This window comes from Pongo pygmaeus, chromosome 18, assembly GCF_028885625.2.
Source record: "Pongo pygmaeus isolate AG05252 chromosome 18, NHGRI_mPonPyg2-v2.0_pri, whole genome shotgun sequence".
Classification (NCBI taxonomy): domain Eukaryota; kingdom Metazoa; phylum Chordata; class Mammalia; order Primates; family Hominidae; genus Pongo; species Pongo pygmaeus.
In genome coordinates this window covers 12,644,432-12,663,689 of record NC_072391.2, presented here as the reverse complement: position 1 = coordinate 12,663,689, position 19,258 = coordinate 12,644,432, and the positions used below count along the sequence as shown (strand labels likewise).

General features: G+C 50.1%; 1 protein-coding gene across 16 annotated transcripts in view; it reads right to left on the bottom strand.

The window, feature by feature from the left end:
• Window positions 1-19,258, bottom strand: part of CIITA (class II major histocompatibility complex transactivator) — a 63,275-nt gene that overhangs the window by 25,658 nt on the left and 18,359 nt on the right. For 6 of the 16 annotated variants that reach the window (XM_054453005.2, XM_054453000.2, XM_054453002.2 and 3 more), the window contains exons 2-13: window positions 18,432-18,578; window positions 18,096-18,191; window positions 15,132-15,194; window positions 14,862-14,942; window positions 12,305-12,349; window positions 11,679-11,825; window positions 11,062-11,205; window positions 9,968-10,132; window positions 9,048-9,116; window positions 5,712-7,362; window positions 4,674-4,832; window positions 3,605-3,676 (exon numbers count right to left, since the gene is read on the bottom strand). In XM_054453005.2, the coding sequence (XP_054308980.1) occupies window positions 3,605-3,676; window positions 4,674-4,832; window positions 5,712-7,362; window positions 9,048-9,116; window positions 9,968-10,132; window positions 11,062-11,205; window positions 11,679-11,825; window positions 12,305-12,349; window positions 14,862-14,942; window positions 15,132-15,194; window positions 18,096-18,191; window positions 18,432-18,578 (2,839 nt within the window). Of the gene's footprint in view, window positions 1-3,604; window positions 3,677-4,673; window positions 4,879-5,711; window positions 7,363-9,047; window positions 9,117-9,967; window positions 10,133-11,061; window positions 11,206-11,678; window positions 11,826-12,304; window positions 12,350-14,861; window positions 14,943-15,131; window positions 15,195-18,095; window positions 18,192-18,431; window positions 18,579-19,258 lie in introns of those variants that run through there. The other 10 variants (XM_054453006.2, XM_054453004.2, XM_063653993.1 and 7 more) reach the window with 7 other exon arrangements.

Here is a 19,258-nt window from a genome sequence, read left to right as displayed (position 1 = left end):
TTCTCCTGCCTCAGCCTCCCAAGTAGCTGTTACTACAGGCACCTGCCACCATGCCCAGCTAATTTTTTTTGTATTTTTAGTAGAGACAGGGTTTCACTATGTTGGCCAGGCTGGTCTCGAGCTCCTGGCCTTGTGATCCACCTGCCTCGGCCTCCCAAAGTGCTGGGATTACAGGCATAAGCCACTGCGCCTGGCCAGAGTTTTATTTTTAACTGTGAGGGTCAGAAAAGGCCTCAATGAGGCCGGGCGTGGTGGCTCACGCGTGTAATCCCAGCACTATGGGAGGCCGAGGTGGGGGGATCACGAGGTCAGGAGATTGAGACCATCCTGGCTAACACGGTGAAACCCCGTCTCTACTAAAAATACAAAAAATTAGCCAGGCGTGGTGGCATGTGCCTGCAGTCCCAGCTACTCGGGAGGCTGAGGCAAGAGAATCACTTGAACTTGGGAGGAGGAGGTTGCAGTGAGTCGAGATTGTGCCACTGCACTCCAGCCTGGGTGACAGAGCGAGACTCCATCTCAAAAAAAGAAAAAGAAAAAGAAAAAAAGAAAGAGAGAAAGAAAGGAGGGAAAGAAAGGAAGGAAGGAAGGAAGGAAGAAAGAGGGAAAGAAGAAAAGAAAAGGCCTCACTGAGTAAAGACCAGAGGAGGTGAAGGCATGAGCCGTGCAGATATCTGGGGAGAAGCATTCCAGGCAGAGGGCACAGCCAGTGCAAAGGCCTGGAGGCAGAAGCATGCCTAGGAGGTTGAAAACCAGCAAGGAGGCGCTGTGGCTGGAATGGAGAGAGCACCCAGCGAGTGTAGGGGATAAGGGTGAACAGGTGAGTGGGGACTGAACTGGGGAAGGACTCTGTGTACAAACGAAGTCCCTGTAGGGTTTTGAGTGGCTAAGCACCCTGATTTGACAGATAAGGTCTACAGGGTGCCTGGCACAGTAGAAGCCTGAGAAAATGCCAGAAAGTCTTTTCCTTCCTTCCTTCCTTCCTCAGAACCTCCTTGGGGGCTTCCGGTCTCCAGGTGGCTGATCACCCGGCCCTAGGCTGTTCCACCCCACGGCCGCTGTTCCCCAGAGCGCAGTTCCGATCTTGAACTAGGGGCTTTTTTAGCTGAAAATAATTTAAGGCCAGAAAGGGCCCTCAGTTATTGTTTTCAGACATTTCCCCTTTTCAGCATCATTTTTACCTCTGGACAAATTCAGCACCTTGTCTCTGTTCAAAACAAGAGACACTGGCTTTTTTCTGGGCACAGGGGAGCAGTGATCAGGGAGAGCTGATAGCTTGTGGGTGACCAGCTGGGGGACCATGGGCAAGTCACTTAACCTCACCAGGCCTCAGTCTCCTCATCTGTAAACTGGGGAAGATGATGACTGTCTGTCTTACACAGTAGCTCTTGAGATTAATGAGATTATATATAAAATGCACTGAATTATAGGCTGGGCGTGGTGGCTTACGCCTGTAATCCCAGCACTTTGGGAGGCTGAGGTGGGAGGAACATCTGAGGCCAGGAGTTCAAGACCAGCCTGGCCAACATGGTGAAAGCCCGTCTCTACTAAAAATACAAAAATTGGCCAGGCGTAGTGGTGTGCACCTGTAATCCCAGCTACTCGGGAGGCTGAGGCAGGAGAATTGCTTGAACCGGGAGGTGGAGATTGCAGTAAGCCAAGATCACACCACTGCATTCCAGCCTGGGCGACAGAGCAAGACCCCATCTCCAAAAAAAAAAAAAAAAAAAAAAAAAAAGCACTGAATATACCACAGGCATAACAACTCTTTCCTAATCATTAGATGATCTAGACCTCTACCAAGGAACAAACATTCATTTAGCTTTTTCTGTGGAAAGAGCTTAGGGCCAGGCTGACCTGACTTTTATGACTTTGGATAAACAATTTAAAGTCTCTTGTTCTCAGCGTTGCCATTTGTACAATGGGGAGATGATGACAATGCCTGTAGAGGAGGGTCCCCTGAGATAATTGAGATGGAAGGTGAGTTGCAAATTTAAAAGCCTGTTCTGGCCAGGTGCGGGAGCTCACACCTGTAATCCTAGCACTTTGGGAGGCTGAGGTGGGAGGATTGCTTGAGCCCAGGAGCTCGAGACCAGACTGGGCAACATGGTGAAACCCTGTCTCTACAAAAAATACAAAAATTAGCCGGGTGGGGCATGCCTGTAGTCCCAGCTACTAGGGAGGCTGAGGTGGGAGGATCACTTGAGCCCAGGGAAGTTGAGGCTGTGGTGAGCTGTAATTGTGCCACTGAACTCCAGCCTGAGAGACAGAGTAAGACTCTGCCCCAAGAAAGAAAAGAGAAGAAAAGGAAAGGAAAGGGAAGGAAAAAGAAGGAAGGAAGGGAAGGGAAGGAAGGGAAGGAAGGGAAGGAAGGAAAGAGAAAGAAAGAGAATGGAAAGAAAGAGAAAGGAGAGAAAGGAAAGAAGGAAAGAAAGAGAGAGATAGGGAGGGAGGAAGGAAGGAAGAGAGAGAGAGAAAGAAAGAAACAAAGAGAAAGAAAAAGAAAAAAGAAAGAAAAGAAATGGGGGGAAGGAGGGAGGGAGGGAAGGAAGGAAGGAGGAAGGGAGGGAAGGAAAGAAAAGGAAGGGAAAGGAAAGAAAGAGGAAATAGAAAGAAAGAAGAAAGAAAGAAGAAGAAAGAAAGAAAAAGAAAGGAAAGAAAGAAAGAAAAGCTATATTCTGACAGATCTAAATATAACAATTATTGTGCTTTCTTGGGGCCCATGTATGGTGGGCTGCCCCTCCTCAGTGACCCAGACACAACTGGACTCCCTAGAGCCCTGCCTAGGTCTCCATGTCTGTCACCCCAGCAGCACTGCCTAGGGTGTTGGCCCCCAGCCCTGGCCGCACATAGAGCGACCAACTGTCCCAGTTTGCCTGGGACTGAGGGGCTTCTTGGGATGCAAGATTTTCAGTTCTCAAACCAGGATAGTCCCAGGCAAGTAGGGTTGCTTTTTCATCCTAGCTGCACGTCAAAAGCTCCTGGGAATCCTTCAAAATGGGGGAAAGATTCTCCCCGGGGAGGCAATCCCTTGGCTGTGGAAGTAAACAAGCTCAGGCACAAGGGACGTTGTGCAGTTCCTGGCCACAGGAGGGGAAAGGACTCCATAGTCATAGTGGCATCCTCCTACGGAAGGTTGGGGACACATTGGGCCTTTTCTGATCCCTGGCCGAATTATAATTCCTGGAAAGCCTTTCTTACTCCCCTCTCCCCACTCAGCTCATTCCTTATTCTCACTGAAGCTTCAATGCAGATATCACCTCCTCCAGGAAGTCCCCCTGACCTCCTCCAGAGGGGAGTTGATTAGACTGTCAGCTCATTGAGGACAGCAGCCTCAGTCATTCAAGTGCTCAATACGTCTGTTGAATGAGTGATGGTAATGACCATGTTAACCAGCAAACGGGTCCATTAGCTTCAAATCTGAGAACCTCCAGCATTTGCCCACACTGGTCACTTTCCAGCTGCTGGAAGCTATTTCCAAAGTGGTGGACAAGAGGGTAAGAATGATCCTGGAGATCGATCTCCATTCAGGTGGTACAAGCCCAGCTAATGCTGCAGGGGAAACCTTGCGCAGACCCACAAGACAATCCACCCTTTTGCTTACGCAAACTCCAGTTTCTTTAGGTCCCGAACAGCAGGGAGCTCCCCAGCTGTGTCTTCCGAGGAACTTCTCGTCCTGGAGAGAACAGGCAATGTTAGGGGGAGCAGGCACTGCTGTCGCTGAGCCCTTACCCAGGGGTCCCATGATGGCTGCCCCAGTGCCCAAATTCCCCAGGGGGATTGCTTTCCTTGGGGCAATTGCTGTCCCCCTCAAAAAAAGAGATCTCTCTGGGTGCCGTGCCTCATGACTGTAGTCCCCGCACTTTAGGAGGCTGAGGCAGGAGGATTGCTTGAGGCCAGGAGTTCGAAACCAGTCTGGGCAACATAGCAAGATCCCTGTGTCTACAAAAACTTAAAAAATCATCCGGTGTGTTGATGTGCACCTATAATCCCAGCTACTTGGTAGACTGACGCACGAGAATCACTTGAGCTCAGGAGTTCTGAAGCTACAGTAAACTATGATCGCACTACTGTACTCTAGCCTGGTAGACACAGCGAGACCCTGTCTTTAAGAAATAATAAAAATAAAAATAAAAGATCTCAGGACTGTGTCTTTCATGGAAATGAGCCTCAGATTAGGCACTTACCAGTACCTATCCCAGACAGCACTTAAGAGGTGCTCCAACAATGTGTGATGAAGGAATGAATGAAAGACGGTTAACTTGTTCTGTAATCAAGTTTTGTCTGCCTTCTGGACCTTAGCTCTGCCATCTATAAATTCGGGACAACAGTTGACCTAAATGCCTCAAAGGGTGGCAGTAGGTGTCACTTCTGTTACTAGATGCACAAGGCATCCTTGTTAACTCCTAGAAGGGGAGAGGTTCTCCATGGCTTTAGCTAAGACTTGGGCACATGATGGCAGGTTTTGAATGCAGCAAAGTTTTCAATTCTGGAGGCTCCGCCTGGGCAGCGAGTGCAGTGAGAGACTCTGGGTAGCCATTGCCCAGAAAGAGGGCGTGGGGTGTCCCAGAGGACAGGGAGCACTGGAAATGCCCATGACAAACTTGAGAATGGGTCCTACATGTCCTCAACTTGCATGGCGTGAACCACCTCCCATCCGCCTCTCCCCTCACCTCTGAGTCTGCACAAGCTTTCCCAGGTCTTCCACATCCTTCAGGGACTTGGCTTTGAAAGGCTCAATGGTGAACTTCTCCTCTGCTGCCTGAAGTAGCTTGGTCTCCCCATGCTGCCGCAGGGACTCCCACAGCACCACTGTGTCACTCAAGGCAGCCCTGTGGAGGGAGGGCCTCAGACCCAGGCACGGTGACCAGGCTAGACCTTAATGGAACGGCAGCTCCATGAAGGGTCCTCCTACCTATTAAAATACTTTCTTTCCTTAGCTCAACCTCTACCTTTCCCAGAAAGCCTTCCATGACCACTCCAGCATTTATTGATTCCTACTTTCTCACAACTCACACAGTGGTTTTCTTTCCCTTTTTGCTTCGGCTACCAGGAAGCTCACGGCTAAATTATTGGCACAATTATGTAGGACCTTACAGCTTGGGTAAAGTATGTTTAGGGGGAAATATGGAAGCAATCCTCTGGAGATTAAGCTGAAATGCTCAAGCAGATTGCAGACCGACTTAATGAAACCAAATTAAGGAATTTAGACTTCATCCTGACAGTGGTGGAGTGTCCCTGAAGGATTGTAAGCAGGGATGGGATACAATCAGATTCAAGTTCTGAGAAGATTGGTCTGGTTGCTGAATATAAAATGGAGTGGAAGAGGAGAGAATGGAGGCAGAGAGTCCAAGGGGAGGCCATGGCTTTACTCTTAGCATAAGAAAACGGTGGCTTGCTCAGGAGGTGGAAAGAATAAAACAAATTTGAGCCCAGGTCAGTCTCAGATTCTAGACATATCCCAGTGACTGGCACATGGCCGGCCTTCAAATATTGATTGGGAGAATGCCATTGCCTCTCACTTGCTGTGTGGCAAGTGGCTGCCCCTCTCTGAGCCTCAACATCCTCAACTTAAAAATGGAGAGAATCCATTCTGCCCCACCCGGCTGCTCTGCATACTAAAAGAGCCCCCACAGAGCACTGGGCTTGGCACCAAGACCGCAGTTAATGCCCAACACAAGGGTGCCTCTTCCCCAAGCCCCTCGCCCCACCTGAAACGGGTGACACAGCTGAGTCCCACGAGGCTCCCCAATCCAGAGGGGCAAATGCCAGTGCTGCGGAGGTCCAGGGAGAAGTCTCGGCCCGCCGCCTCCAAGGCCTTGCCCAGTACATGTGCATCAGGAGGCGTGAGACGGGTGCCCAGAAAAGAGAGGCGGGCGGGGAGCTCCTGCACCACGTGCTGCCAAATTCCAGCCTCCTCGGCCTCGTGGGCGCAGTGCAGCAGCTCCAGCAGCTGCCGCGCCCGCAGTGTCCCCGGCTGCAGCCGCTTCAGGTACCTCGCAAGCACCTTCTGCTTCCTGTCCGCCAAGGCAGTCGCCGATGGCCCGACTAGGGCTCCCAGGCAGCGGGCGCGAGGCTGGAAGATCAGCCCGGCTAGAAAGCGTGGCACGCCCTCCAGCCAGTTGTCATAGGGCCTCTTCTTCCTTGGGGTCAATGCTAGATACTGAGGGAGCTCCTTGTCCTTGATTTCGCCACTCAGAGCCAGCCACAGGGCCCCCAGGAAGCATTGCAGGAGGAAGCTGGGGAAGGCCAGCTCGGACTCTGCGGCCCCTGGGGGGTGTTGGACTAAGCCTTTGGCCATCGCCCAGGTCCTCACGTCTGCGGATGGGAACTGGTCCTCTTGTAGGGTACTTTGGTGTCTGCGGCCCAGCTCCCAGGCCAGCTTGGCCAGCTCTGCCAGGGCCCCGGGGGGGCTGTTGAGGGCTGCACGGCCCAGCAGGCCGACATAGAGTCCCGTGAGCGTGGAGGGCAGCTTGGCGTCCTCCCCAAGCTCCAGCAGGGCCTCTGAGAGCTGGCACACTGCCCGGCACAAAGTAGGGCTGTGGCTGTGACTGAGAAGAAGTGGCCGGTCCCGGAGGAGCGTCAGGGCTCTGTCTTGGTGCTCGGTCATCCCTGAGCTCTCAAAGTAGCGCATCACGTAGGCCTGGGCCTGCTCCATGGAGAAGCCGGACAGCTCAAATAGGGCGTCGGCCTTGCTCAGGCTCTGGACCAGGCGGCCCCGGGGCCGGGCTGTGAGGAGGAGGGTGCAACCTCGGAGCAGCTTCTTCTGGAAAAGGCCGGCCAGCAGCCCCCGGAGGGAGCAGGGCTCCGCCGGTGCCGGTCCGCACGTGCTGTGCAGGAAGCCATCTTGTGCTTCCAGCTCCTCGAAGGCGTCTAGGATGAGCAGAACGCGGTCAGGTCTCTTCAAGATGTGGCTGAAAACCTCATCGGCCGCCACGAGTGGCTGTGGGCCCAGGGAGAAGAGCAGATCCTGCAGGCCATAGGCATCCCCCGGACGGTTCAAGCAGTGGCAGGGGACAGAGAAGACAAAGTCGTACTGGGGAAGCCGGCCACAAGCCCAGGCCCGGCTCACTGCCCCAGCCCAATAGCTCTTGCCCTGACCAGCTTTGCCCAGCACAGCAATCACTCGTGTCTCACGCGGCCGCCGGTGCTCCTTGTCAGCCAACAGCACCTCAGCCAGTCCTCCTTGGGCCAGCTGCCGTTCTGCCCAGTCCGGGGTGGCCAGTTCCCGCTCCAGGCTCTTGCTGCTGCTCCTCTCCAGCCTGGCCCGCACCAGATCCACCTCCACCAGGATGCCATCGCGGCCTGCGGGCTCGGCCCCATACGTGTCCTGCAGTGAGCGGTAGAACTGCTCCACTGGCTCTGCAAAGGCCAGGGGCGTGTCAGGGTGGGGGTATGCGAGAGGCAGGGCCAGGGCCAGCCACCACAAGGCCAGCACTGCCACCATCATTTGCATCTGTTCCCCACACAGTTTGTTTGTTTGTTTTGTTTTGTTTTGAGACAGGGTCTGGCTTTTTTGCCCAGGCTGGAATGCAGTGGTGTGATCACAGCTTGCTGCAACCTCAACCCCCTGGGCTCATGCGATCCTCCTGACTCCACCTCCCAAGTAGCTGGGACCACAGACATGTGACACCATGCCCAGATTATTTTTTGATTTTTTTGTAGAGATGGGTTCTCACTATGTTGCCCAGGCTGGAGTGCAGTGGCACAATCATGGCCCACTGCAGCCTCAACCTCGCAGGCTCAAGCAATCCTTCCACCTCAGCCTCCTGAGTAGCTGGGACTACAGGCGCCCACTGCCACGCCTGGCTAATTTTTCTTTTTTGTTTTTTTGTGGAGATAAGTTCTCACTATTTTGCCCAGGCTGGTCTTGAACTCCTGGGCTCAAGCAATCCTTCCGCCTTTGCCTCCCAAAGTGCTGGGATTACAGGTGTGAGCCACCACATCTGGCCCCCGTACAGTCTTCATCAACTGCTTCATTCAGTCACCCACTCATTCATTAGTTCACTCATTTCCACACCCATTCCTTCACTCATCCTCTCTCTTGCTTATCTGTCCACTCCTTTTAGACCTTTTCTCTCTCTCTCTCTTTTTTTTTTTTTTTGAGATGGATCCTGCTCTGTCGCCCAGGCTGGAGTGCACTGGTGCAATCTCAGCTCACGGCAACCTCCACCTCCTGGGTTTAAGCGATTCTCCTGCCTCAGCCTCCCAAGTAGCTGGGATTACAGGCACCCACTACCACGTCCGGCTAATTTTTGTATTCTTAATGGAGACGGGGTTTCACTATGTTGGCCAGGCTGGTCTCGAACTCTTGACCTCAGGTGATCCACCCGTCTTGGCCTCCCAAAGTGCTGGGATTATAGGTGTAAGCCACGATGCATGGCTACCTTTTCTCATTCCTTCATTTACTCACTAACCTTTTTCTTCGCTTGATCACTACTCACTCACCATGGGGAGCTCATGGGAGGGAGTGTTAAGAGTTAAGACAGTGGAGCCCACGTGTCTGGGTTCAAATCCCGGCTCTACCACTGGTTGGAGCAATTCTGAGCATGCTATACATCCCACCATGCCTCAGTAGCCTCATCTGGAAAATGGGGATAATATTGGGATTGTGTGAGACGTTAATGATTTAACATACCTAACATGCTTAGACCAGTATGTGAGAGTAAGCATTTAGTAATTTAGTAATTCTCCTGTTCACTGGTTTATTCTCACTTTCCATTGCTCCTATCCTCATCAACTTCTCACTTCATCCACTCACTCACTTCATCATTCGCTTGCCCCTCATTCATTCTCTCAGCCTGAAAATGAAATGTCAACACCCAGTGCAGGCTTGTTGCAGGGCAATAAATATTATTTGAGGGAGTGGTGGAGTGAATGGTGAAATGATGGCATCATCAAATAAGTGAATGAATGAATGAGTAAATAAATGAGTGTGTGAGCCAACAAAAAAGGGATTGAATAAGTGTCAAGTGAATGAGTGATGTGAAGCCAGATTTGGGCTTCCATCTCCAGCACCAAGGGCAGAGAGATCCCGCACCACTCACCAGGCCATTTTGGAAGCTTGTTGGAGACCTCTCCAGCTGCCTGGCATTGGGTGGGGGACGTCTTGTGCTCTGGAGATGGAGAAGCAGGTGCCAGATTTAGGGTGAGGGTTACCCCTGGGGACTCCCCTCCCTCTGGGCCACTTAGTCATTACAGCCTTCATGGGCTGAGTTTCCCAAGACGGAGGTTATAAGATAGCGGCCTGAGGCTGTATCTAACTCAAAGATGTCTTTCTTTGGCCAACTGTACTTTCAAAATTTTCACTCATGTTTAAAAAAAAAAAAAAATCACAATATCAGACTGGGTGCAGTGGCTCATGCCTGTAATCCCAGCACTTTGGGAGGCCGAGGCAGGTGGATCACTTGAGATCAGGAGTTCAAGACCAGCCTGGCCAACATGGTAAAACTTGTCTCTACTGAAATTACAGAAATTAGCCGGGTGTGATGGTGCACACCTGTAATTGCAGCTGCTCTGGAGGCTGAGGCAGGAGAATCACTTGAACCTGTAGGGCAGACGTTGCAGTGAGCTGAGATCGCACCACTGCACTCTAGCCTGGGCAACAGAGCGAGACTCCATCTCAACAATAAATAAATAATAAAATAAAAATTAAAAATCACAATATCTATGTAAAAATCAGGGTTTTCAGCTTCAAAAGATCTGACCACATTGTCTGGCTTTTCTGCTGGGTAACAAGCAGCTGAAGGCTGATGGCTGTATTTGGATGGGATGTGGATTCTCTAGCTGTCCATTCCCCCACAACCATGCCTCCACTCCCTGGAGACCCTCCCTGTCCTGACTGACGCCTAAACATGACCTGTTGTCCCTACAGGCAGCTTTGCTTGTGGATCTTATTTGAGACAATTCCTTCCCCAGGGCCTCGATCCTGCTTCTAGTACCTCTCACAGGCCCTGAGGGTCCTTACCTGTCATGTTTGCTCGGGAGGTCAGGGCAGGTTCAGGCATGCTGGGCAGGTCAGTGGCTGATGGAGCAAAGGGGCTGGTGGAGCCTGGCCGGTCTGGAGATGTTGGGAGGCCGTGGACAGTGAGTCCACTGGGAGGGGGTACTTGGCTGGCCTGGGGCACCTCACCTACATTGGGGGTGGAGAAGGGTGTGAGAATAACGAGGTATTGATTCCAGAAACGCACTTGGGTCACCCCTACTCCAAACCGGGCTGTGGAGCTCAGGAAGTCTGGAGAGAAGAGAGAACTTCCAAAGGAAGATATTTCAGGACAGAGCTGAGGAAAGAGCTCTGGAGTTACATCTAGCTCCTGGAACCTTGCTTTTCCAATCTGTGAAATGGGTGCAATTAGCTCATAAGGAGCTTAGGGCAGGTACTACTATTGAACTCTCCCTACTGTGTGGTCAGTGCTCATTTTCCTAGATATCAGGAACTGCTTCTCTGCCTCTGAGATACCAGTGCGTTATACTGAAACTGTCACGCAACCATGAACGGATGCTCTGGACTTGAGTGGAAGCATCCTCCTGGCCTCATCCCTGAGAGCCCAAACATACCTTCCCTGGGACAATTCACAGCCCCTCAGTGTGGTGGGTCAGTAGGGACCATTTTACTGATTAGGAAACAAGACAAATCAGAGAAAGCTATGCAAGGATGCACACCAAACTATTCACATCAGTATACTAAAAGAGTGAGAGAGACAATGAATTCTTGTAAACATCACTTATCATTAGCTTATTAATGGGCATGTATTGAGGTTGCAATGTAAAAACACAAACATTTAAAAAAAAAAAAAGGAAAAACTAAGGGTCAGAAGGGGAAAGCAACATATGGAAGGCCACACAACCACTCTTGGTCGTGCACCCAGACTGCCTCAGGAATCTCTGCTCCTCTGCTTTGATTTTTTGGGAAATAAGGACAGAGAAAGTTGTGCTGGGGAGGGAGGATCATGAGAAGGTGCTAGGGCACCACTGCCAAGTGCATGGAGTATGGGGAGGATGAGGTCAGGGAGTCGTCAGGTAGGAGGGAGAGGTGGTCGGGGAGCCAGGCCCTGCACTCACCATGGTAGATGAATATACTGGAGACCTCTGTTCCAGCCCCAGAGATTTGCCAGAGCCCATGGGGCAGAGTGGAGATGGTGGGGACAAACTGGATGGGTCCCTCAGGGAGATTCAGGCAGCTCAACGAGGAACTGGAGGAAGGTACTGCAAGAGACAAAGGCAGCGAGGTGGGATCTTGCATAGCACCTGTGTTTGCGATTCTGCTTTTGCTTATTTGATTAATGTCTGACCCCCCTAAAGGGCCCTAATTTCCCTAAGAGCCGTAGCTGTTTCCGTCCCGCCCTGATGGAATTCTTAGCACCCAGCAGAACAGTTGGCACACAGAAGGGGCTCCATGAAGAGCTGATGAATGAATAAGGCTGGCAGGTGAATGCCCTAATTGGTGGAGATTCGCTCCTAATCCTCGCACGAATGTGTTTCCTTCTGAGGCGTGTTCTCTGCCAGGGATTGAGCTGATGGGGTCCCCAAGGATAAAACTGGCTGGGGCAGAGGTGAGTGACACTGATAGGGTTGGGGAGGGGTGAGGTCCAGTTCTTGACAGTCCCTGCCTTAGTGTCAACTCCTTATCCACCTCCCAAGAGGGAGAAAGCCCACCATCTCCAAGCTCCCTAACATACTGGGAATCTGGTCGGTTTTCTCCAGGTGCGTCTGGCCGGAGGCTGGCTCCTGGTTGAACAGCGCAGACAATGGCAGGCAGGGCAGGGTGGAGGAGTTGCTCACTGGTCCCACTAGGAGACTGCCAGTCACCACAGTGGGGGGCTCAGCTGTGAGGAAGGGGGCTGTGTTAGAGGCTGGGTGCTTGGAGGGGCCTGCCTGGGATGGGGAGGGCCCCAGGGTGGCATGGATGTCTCTCTTGACAGAGGAAATGCTTGTCATATTCCCAGCCCTGGCTGCAGCTGTGTTGATCAGCAACTGCTCTGTGCCAGGCAGTCCCCCAGTCCTCTACTTGTGACTTGGCTCTGAGAGCTATGCTGAGCAGGACCCTAGGGCCTCCACAAGGAGAGCTGGGGCAGAATAGAACCTATGAACAAGCTGTTAGCTCCAAGCCCCTACCATCTTCCACAAATAGTCGTGAGTCCCTCAGGGGACTCTAAGGGGCCCCAAGCTCTCAGGCTCTACCCAAAGAAGGGCAGGGGCTGCACCATGCACCGTCCCCATCAGACTTGGGCCAGGAGTTCAATCTCTTCCATCCCCTCCCCAAGGCATCCACCCCTCCCAACCCCAGCCCACCTGCCCTGCTCACCTGGCTTCCAGTGCTTCAGGTCTGCCGGAAGCTCCTCTGGGAAGGCTGCAGAGAGAACATGTGATCAGCTGCCCCAGGGAGAGGATGTCCCAAGCCAGAAGGGGCTCAGGACTCTAGCAGGCTATATGCCTTAACTTCAAGGCTGGGAAGTGGTCTTGGGGGTCCCTTTTCCTCCCCTTCCTCTAACCATTCCAACCCCAGCTCCTTGGCTTGAACCCAAACCCCATCTCAAACCACCCCAGGCAGTGCAGCAGCAGAAGAGGCTGAGTCACAAATGGGGACACAACATAGGTTTGAGCCAAAAAACAAAACAAAACAAAACAAAGCAACCTGCTTTTGAATCCCTTCCTAGCTGTGTGCCTTTGCAATGCAGCTTCTCTGAACCTTTGATCTCACATCTATGAAATGGGGGTGGTGGTTCCTACATTGCAGGAGTATGCCAGAAATCAGTGAGTGAGTATCAAGCACTCACAGCAACAGATTAAAAGCCTACGTGTCCCTTAGCAAGGGGCTGCTTAAACAAATTATAGTTCATCTACCCAACAAAACACCGCATGGCCTTAAAAGAAAGGATGCTGAAGTACACGAGGGGAAGTGTAAATCTGCAATTTACATTTGAAATGTACATTGAAATGTACCAAAAATATAATGAATAGGTGGGTGGATGGATAGAGGGATGGACAGATGAATAGAGATGTGATAAGATGAATAAAACCCAACATTAATTGTAGAATCAAAATGGTACATAGTGGGTATATAGACCTTCATAGCACCATTCTTTCACCTTTATTGTATCTTGAAAACTTTTTTTTTTTTTTTGAAATGGAGTCTAGCTCTGTTGCCCAGGCTGGAGTGCAGTGGCTCAGTCTTGGCTCACTGCAACCTCTGCTTCTTAGGTTCAAGCGATTCTCCTGCCCTAGCCTACCCAGTAGATGGGATTACAGGCATTCGCCACCATGCCTGGCTAATTTTTGTATTTTTAGTAGAGATGGGGTTTCACTATGTTGCCCAGGCTGGTCTCAAACTCCTGACCTCAGGTGATCTGCCAGCCTTGGCCTCCCAAAGTGCTGGGATTACAGATGTGAGCCACCACGCCTGGCCGAAAACTTTCACAATAAAATCTTGGGGGGAAATATTTATCAAATGAAAACATAAAGAAGAACAACAAGAAAAGAAAGAAAATAAAGAAGTTGCTGAAGATAGGACCATGTCCTCTCCCTCAATAATATGGAATGTGACCTCCCAGACAGGGAGTAATGAAGTAAATGAAGAAAGCAAAGTGCAGAATAGTGTAAATAAAATGTGGCTATTTGCGTGCAAAATTAAAGCAAATACAGGAGCTCGCTTTGTTTCTGACAAGGCAAAAAGGAAGCTGGTCACATAGGTTGACTAAGATAGGAGCAAAACTGAGGGACTACGGAACAGGAGTGGGAGGGAGATTTTTTTTTCACTGAATATTCTTTTGGTTGTTGTTGTTTGAGACAGAGTCTTACTCTGTCACCCAGGCTGGAGTGCAGTGGCGTGATCTTAGCTCACTGCAACCTCCACCTCCTGGGTTCAAGCGATTCTCCTGCCTCAGCCTCCTGAGTAGCTGGGATTACAGGCGTGCACCACCACACTCGGCTGATTTTTGTATTTTTTGGTAAAGACGCGGTTTCACCATGTTGGCCAGGCAGGTGTCAAACTCCTGACCTCAAGTGATCCATCCCCCTTGGCCTCCCAAACTGCTGGGTTTACAAGTGTGAACCACTGTGCCCAGCCTTCACTGAATATTCTTTGCACTTTTAAAATTCTCATACCCTGTGTGCGATTCACCTGTTTAAAAACTAAATAAGTAGATACAGGGCTTACACATGGTCAGACCCATAGTAAGTACTCAGTTAACTGTTACACCCATTTTACAGATGTTTTCATTCAACAGATATCTATTGAGGTGCTACTGCATACCAGGCACTGCACTAGATGCTGGGGAAGCAGTCATGAGCAAGAAAGACAGGGTCCCTGTCCTCACAGTGGGAGAGCAAGGCATAAAATATGTCCAGATGGTAATGAGTGCTAAACTGCAAGGAAAAAGACACACAAGGTGAGAATAACTGAGCTAATCTACATGGAAGGATGGTCAGAGAAGGGTTCCAGGAGGAGGTGACAGTTTAGCCAAGACCAGAAAGATTCAAAGGAGTCAGCCATGGGAAGAACTGGGGGAAGGGCATTCCAGGTAGAGACTACAGCAAATGCAAAGGCCTCGAGGCTTGAAAGGGCACATGGGTTACAGGAGTGGAGAAGCTGGTGTTGGCTGAAGCGCGGTGTCTCATAGTGGGTTTGGAGAGGGAGGAAGGGCCATAAAGGCCTTGTGGCAGGTATTTTGTAGCCATTGGAGGGTTATCAGGACCATGAAATAATCAGATGTACATTTTAAGGCTACTGTTGCCTTTTAAAGGGCCTCCCAACCAGACAGGACTTAGCGAGGGAAGCAAGTTGGAGCCACAGCAGGCTTTGGAGTCAAGGAAAGGCCAGGTCTCAAGCAAGGCTAGGTTGGATCAGGGAGGGGCTCACTCACGTCTTTTCTGACTTTTCTGCCCAACTTCTGCTGGCATCTCCATACTCTCACCAATCACTTCATCCGGTCCTATGTGCTCTACTTTGAGAAAAACCAGAGACCAACTCACACAATCAATGGAAGCCCAAGGTGAGTCTCTATTGTCCCCACCTTGGGGAGAGGGGTCTGACTGCCCATCAGTGAATGGTCATCAGGTATTAGGGCGCCCCCCAAGGAACAAGGCAGGAAATGCAGGCTGAGCCAAGACCTCCCCACCCACCACAAACTTACTGAAAATGTCTTTGCTCAGGCCCTCCAGCTGGGAGTCCTGGAACACATACTGGTCCAGTTCCGCTGCCCAGACAAGGAAAAGCGAAGTCAATCAACAAGGTCTCACCGAAGGCCTACTGTGTGCCAGGCCTCGGGCTGGGGACCCTCTGGGCCTGGCACACAGTGGGGGCTCAAGAAATGTTTGTTGAATGAATGAATGATCAAACAAATGAATGAACACTGACACTCCAGGGGCCCTTAATCTAATCAAAATGGTGAGGTATGTATCCATGAAAATTTATCTACTGCTACAAAGAAGAACAAGGCAGAATGGCAGAGTTACTGCAGGATTTGAGTTCAAATTCCACCTCTACTTTCCACTAGCCCTACTAGCTGTGCAATCTTGGGCTAGTTACTTAACCACTCTGGGCCTCCATTTCCTCATCTGTGTAAGATGAATAAATAATGCCTACTACCCAGGAATCGATGGTGATAATTAGAGGTTCTACATCTAGAGCATCCAACACAGTAGCTGGTATACAGTAGGCACTCAATAAATAGTGGTAACTATATAAAGGGGTACATGGCTCGGAGCCCTTGGAATATAGGCACCATGACATGAGGTCCGAGAAAAAAAGCGTATAGTGGGATAGGGCAATCAGGGAAGGCTTCCTGGAGGAAGGGATCCTGGAACCAGGCCTTGAAAGATGGGGCAGAGTCTGGGAGAAGGAGAACAGATAGCTTCCTGGGTCATAGTGACAGAGTGAGGAAAGATGTTCAGAGTATGTTTAGGAAACCCCAAGAGATAGGTGACGGTGGTAGAAGTTTCATGCTGGGGAGAGTTAGGACTTGATTTTATAAGCAATGGGGAGCCATAGAAGGCTTCTGAGCTGAGGAATGGAATGATGGCTATAATGAAGGTTGTGAAAATGAAGATGATAATAATAATGGTGATAATAATGACAATGGTGGTTGTGGGGTAGTACCTAACATCTACTGAATGCTTACTCTTTGCAAATTCCTTTTCTAAATGCTTTACACATTGTAACTTATTCAGTCTTACAACCATCCCATGAAGGTGGGTGTGATTATTATCTCCATTTTACACATTTGGAAGCTAAGGTCATATTTCAGGATGCTGCAAAAGAATACTTGCCCAGGCCTGGGCTTCACCTTCCAGAAGCAGAGAGAAAACCCACAGACTTGAGCAGACTTGGGCGAAGCTGCCTGTTATGACGTGAATGTTTGTCTTCTCCAAAACTCACGTATAAATGTAATCCCCTATGTGGCAGTATTGAGAGGTGGGGCCTTTAAGAGGTGATTGGGGCTCTTCCCTGATGAATGGGTTAATCCGTTCCTGGATTAGTGGATAAACAGGTTAATAAATTAATGGGTTGTCGTGGGAGTAAGACTAGTGGTTTTATGAGAAGAGGAAGAGAGACTATCACACCGAAACCTCTTGCCTCGTGATGCTCCACACTGCCTTGGGACTCTGCAGAGAGTCCTCACCAGCAAGAAGGCCCTCACCAGATGCAGCCCCTAACCTTGGACTTCTCAGCCTCCATAACTGTAAAAAATAATTTTTTTCTTTATAAATTACTCAGTGTCAGGTATGTTGTTTTAAGCAACAAAAAATGGACTAACACACAGCCTCACCTACTTGCTTAGACAGCTTTCACTGCCTGTGGAGATGCCACTAAGGGGGGGAAAAACACCCAAATCCTACGACACGCCCAAATCCTTAATGACTGCCTCCAGTTGTGAGGAAATGTGAATGTCCTCAGCCCCAATCACTTCTGCTTCCCCCATGTAAATCCCCAGGAAGGGAAGGAAGCAGTCAAACTCTCAGTTCTGTAATTTCTGAGATATGAACAATTACTAGTCCCCTCTATTTTCTTCTTTGGTATGATTTTCAATAAACTGTGCTCTGGGGAAAAATTGGCCACATTTGGATCAAGCACAGAACTGCCGAATGCTGCTGTTCCTGGGTTGCCAGGAAAAAGACCACTAAGAAGAGTTTTGCAGGTTGTTCACTGCACATGGGTGCCCAAGCCAACAGGGAAAATGGGGGCAGGAGTCTGGCTTGCACTTTGCTAGCCAAGCATTTACTTCCTGGTAGGGGCTGCATCCTCCAGAAAAAGGCCACTTTTTTCTATTTCAGCATAGGCTCTGTATGAGGTGGTGGTGATGCTGGTGAGAAGGGATTCTCTATCCCACTTCTCTCCCCCAAAAAACAAACCACTAGCAGCAACACCACCACCACCTCTCCCCAAGAGTCCTGCCCTTATCTGAAAGCTGTAGCTCTTCTTAAGGCTACAGATTAGCTTCTCTGCATAAGCCTTAGCAAATCTTCCAACCCCAGACACTTTCTTTTTTTGTGGTTAAAAATGGGGACTTTGAAATGAGAAAGACCTAGGTTAGAATTTGAGATCTGCGCATTACTATCTTTAATGCAAACTTGGGTAGGTCGTTTCACCTCTCTAAACCTCAATTTCCTCGTTTGTAAAAGACAGAAACTGATATTATGTATTTCCTTTGTTGTTGTAAGGATTCCAGATGATAATGTATGGACAACAATGAGTATACTATGAGTATCCAGTAAATGCTAGTTATTACAAATACTAGAGTAGCTTGGCTAAGGAGCTGGGAGGAAAAGGGAAAGAGGTGTATGGTATGGGCTTTGTAGAAAGGATGGACAGAAGAGCAAGAAGCAGAAATGCGTATAGAAATGGAAGTGGAGGATGTAAACATGAGATTTTGTTTTCTTGGTGGTCACTAGTGAAGGGGCCTATTTCCCCCACTGGCCTCCATCTCCCCGCTCTTCCCTGGAGTCTCCACTCCTCCAGCCATTGCTATGCATCCCCCTTGCAATGATTTCTGTGGGAGGGGCCTGACGTGGCTCATGATGAATGGGTGATATTGACAAGTGGCAGCAAAAAACCCTTGCCCTTGATTGTTCTTTCCTGGGCTCAGGTGCTTCCTCACCGATATTGGCATAAGCCTCCCTGGTCTCTTCATCGCCTTCTATGTCACACAACAGCCTGCTGAACTGGTCACAGTTGATGGTGTCTGTGTCGGGTTCTGGGAGGAAAAGTCCCTTGGATGAAGAAGGAAATTTCTGGAAAGAGGGCTGGTGGGGAAGGAGGGAGAGGCGGGGCAGGGCTGGGAGATCATCCGCATGTGAAGAGAGCGTCCCACAGACGTGGGAGCTGTCTGTGGTGCTGACGGGAGCACAGGGGCCAGAATTTCCTCTGATCGCCGTCTCTACAGCAAGCTGAGGGGTGGGGGATACCGGAAGAGACGAGAGGGAGGAGGGCCCACCTGAGTAGAGCTCAATCTCTTCTTCTCCAGCCAGGTCCATCTGGTCGTAGAAGTGGTAGAGGCACAAGGGGTCAGCATCGCTGTTAAGGAGCTCCAGGTAGCCGCCTTCTAGCGGCCCCACCTCCATGATGGCACACTGTGAGCTGCCTGGGAGGGAAGACAATGCTCAGTCACCTCACAGGGTGTTGGAAAGAGGCAGAGAATTGACACCTACAACAACTCCCAGCTGGTGAGGGCTGGGGATGCGAGGAGTGAATAAAAGCGCTCATTCAGCACCTCTTATATGCTCAGGGTGGTGGAGAGAGGAAGCCACATTCCCTTCCTCCAAGGAACTTACAACCATATGAGAAGATACCCAGGAGGTAGAAAAGGGAACTGGAAAGTGTGGATTCCATCAATCTCACACCAGAGAGTCAGGAGACCCGTCCCACATTTGGCAATGCCATGAGTGGTAACAGCTAAGATTTATAAAGCACCTCCTATATGCCAGGCACATGAGCTGGCACATTTAATACTCATATCAGCAACCATGCAAGGAAGGTATTACTATTATCCTCACTTTGCCTATGAGAAAACCGAGGCTCAGAGAGGTGAAGTGATTTATGTAAGGAAACCCATGTCCAAGTGGAACCAAGATTTGAACCCAGACAGTCTGACTGAAGCCCTGCATTTAACCGCAATGCTCTACTGCTTTAGGTGGACTTGAGCAAGTCTCTGCTCCTTTCTGTGCCTCAGTTTCCTAATATGTAAACTGAAGGAGTCTGAGCAGATTCTAAGATTTCCTCATTGTTTGTTGAAGGGCATATTAAATACTTTTAACATTATTA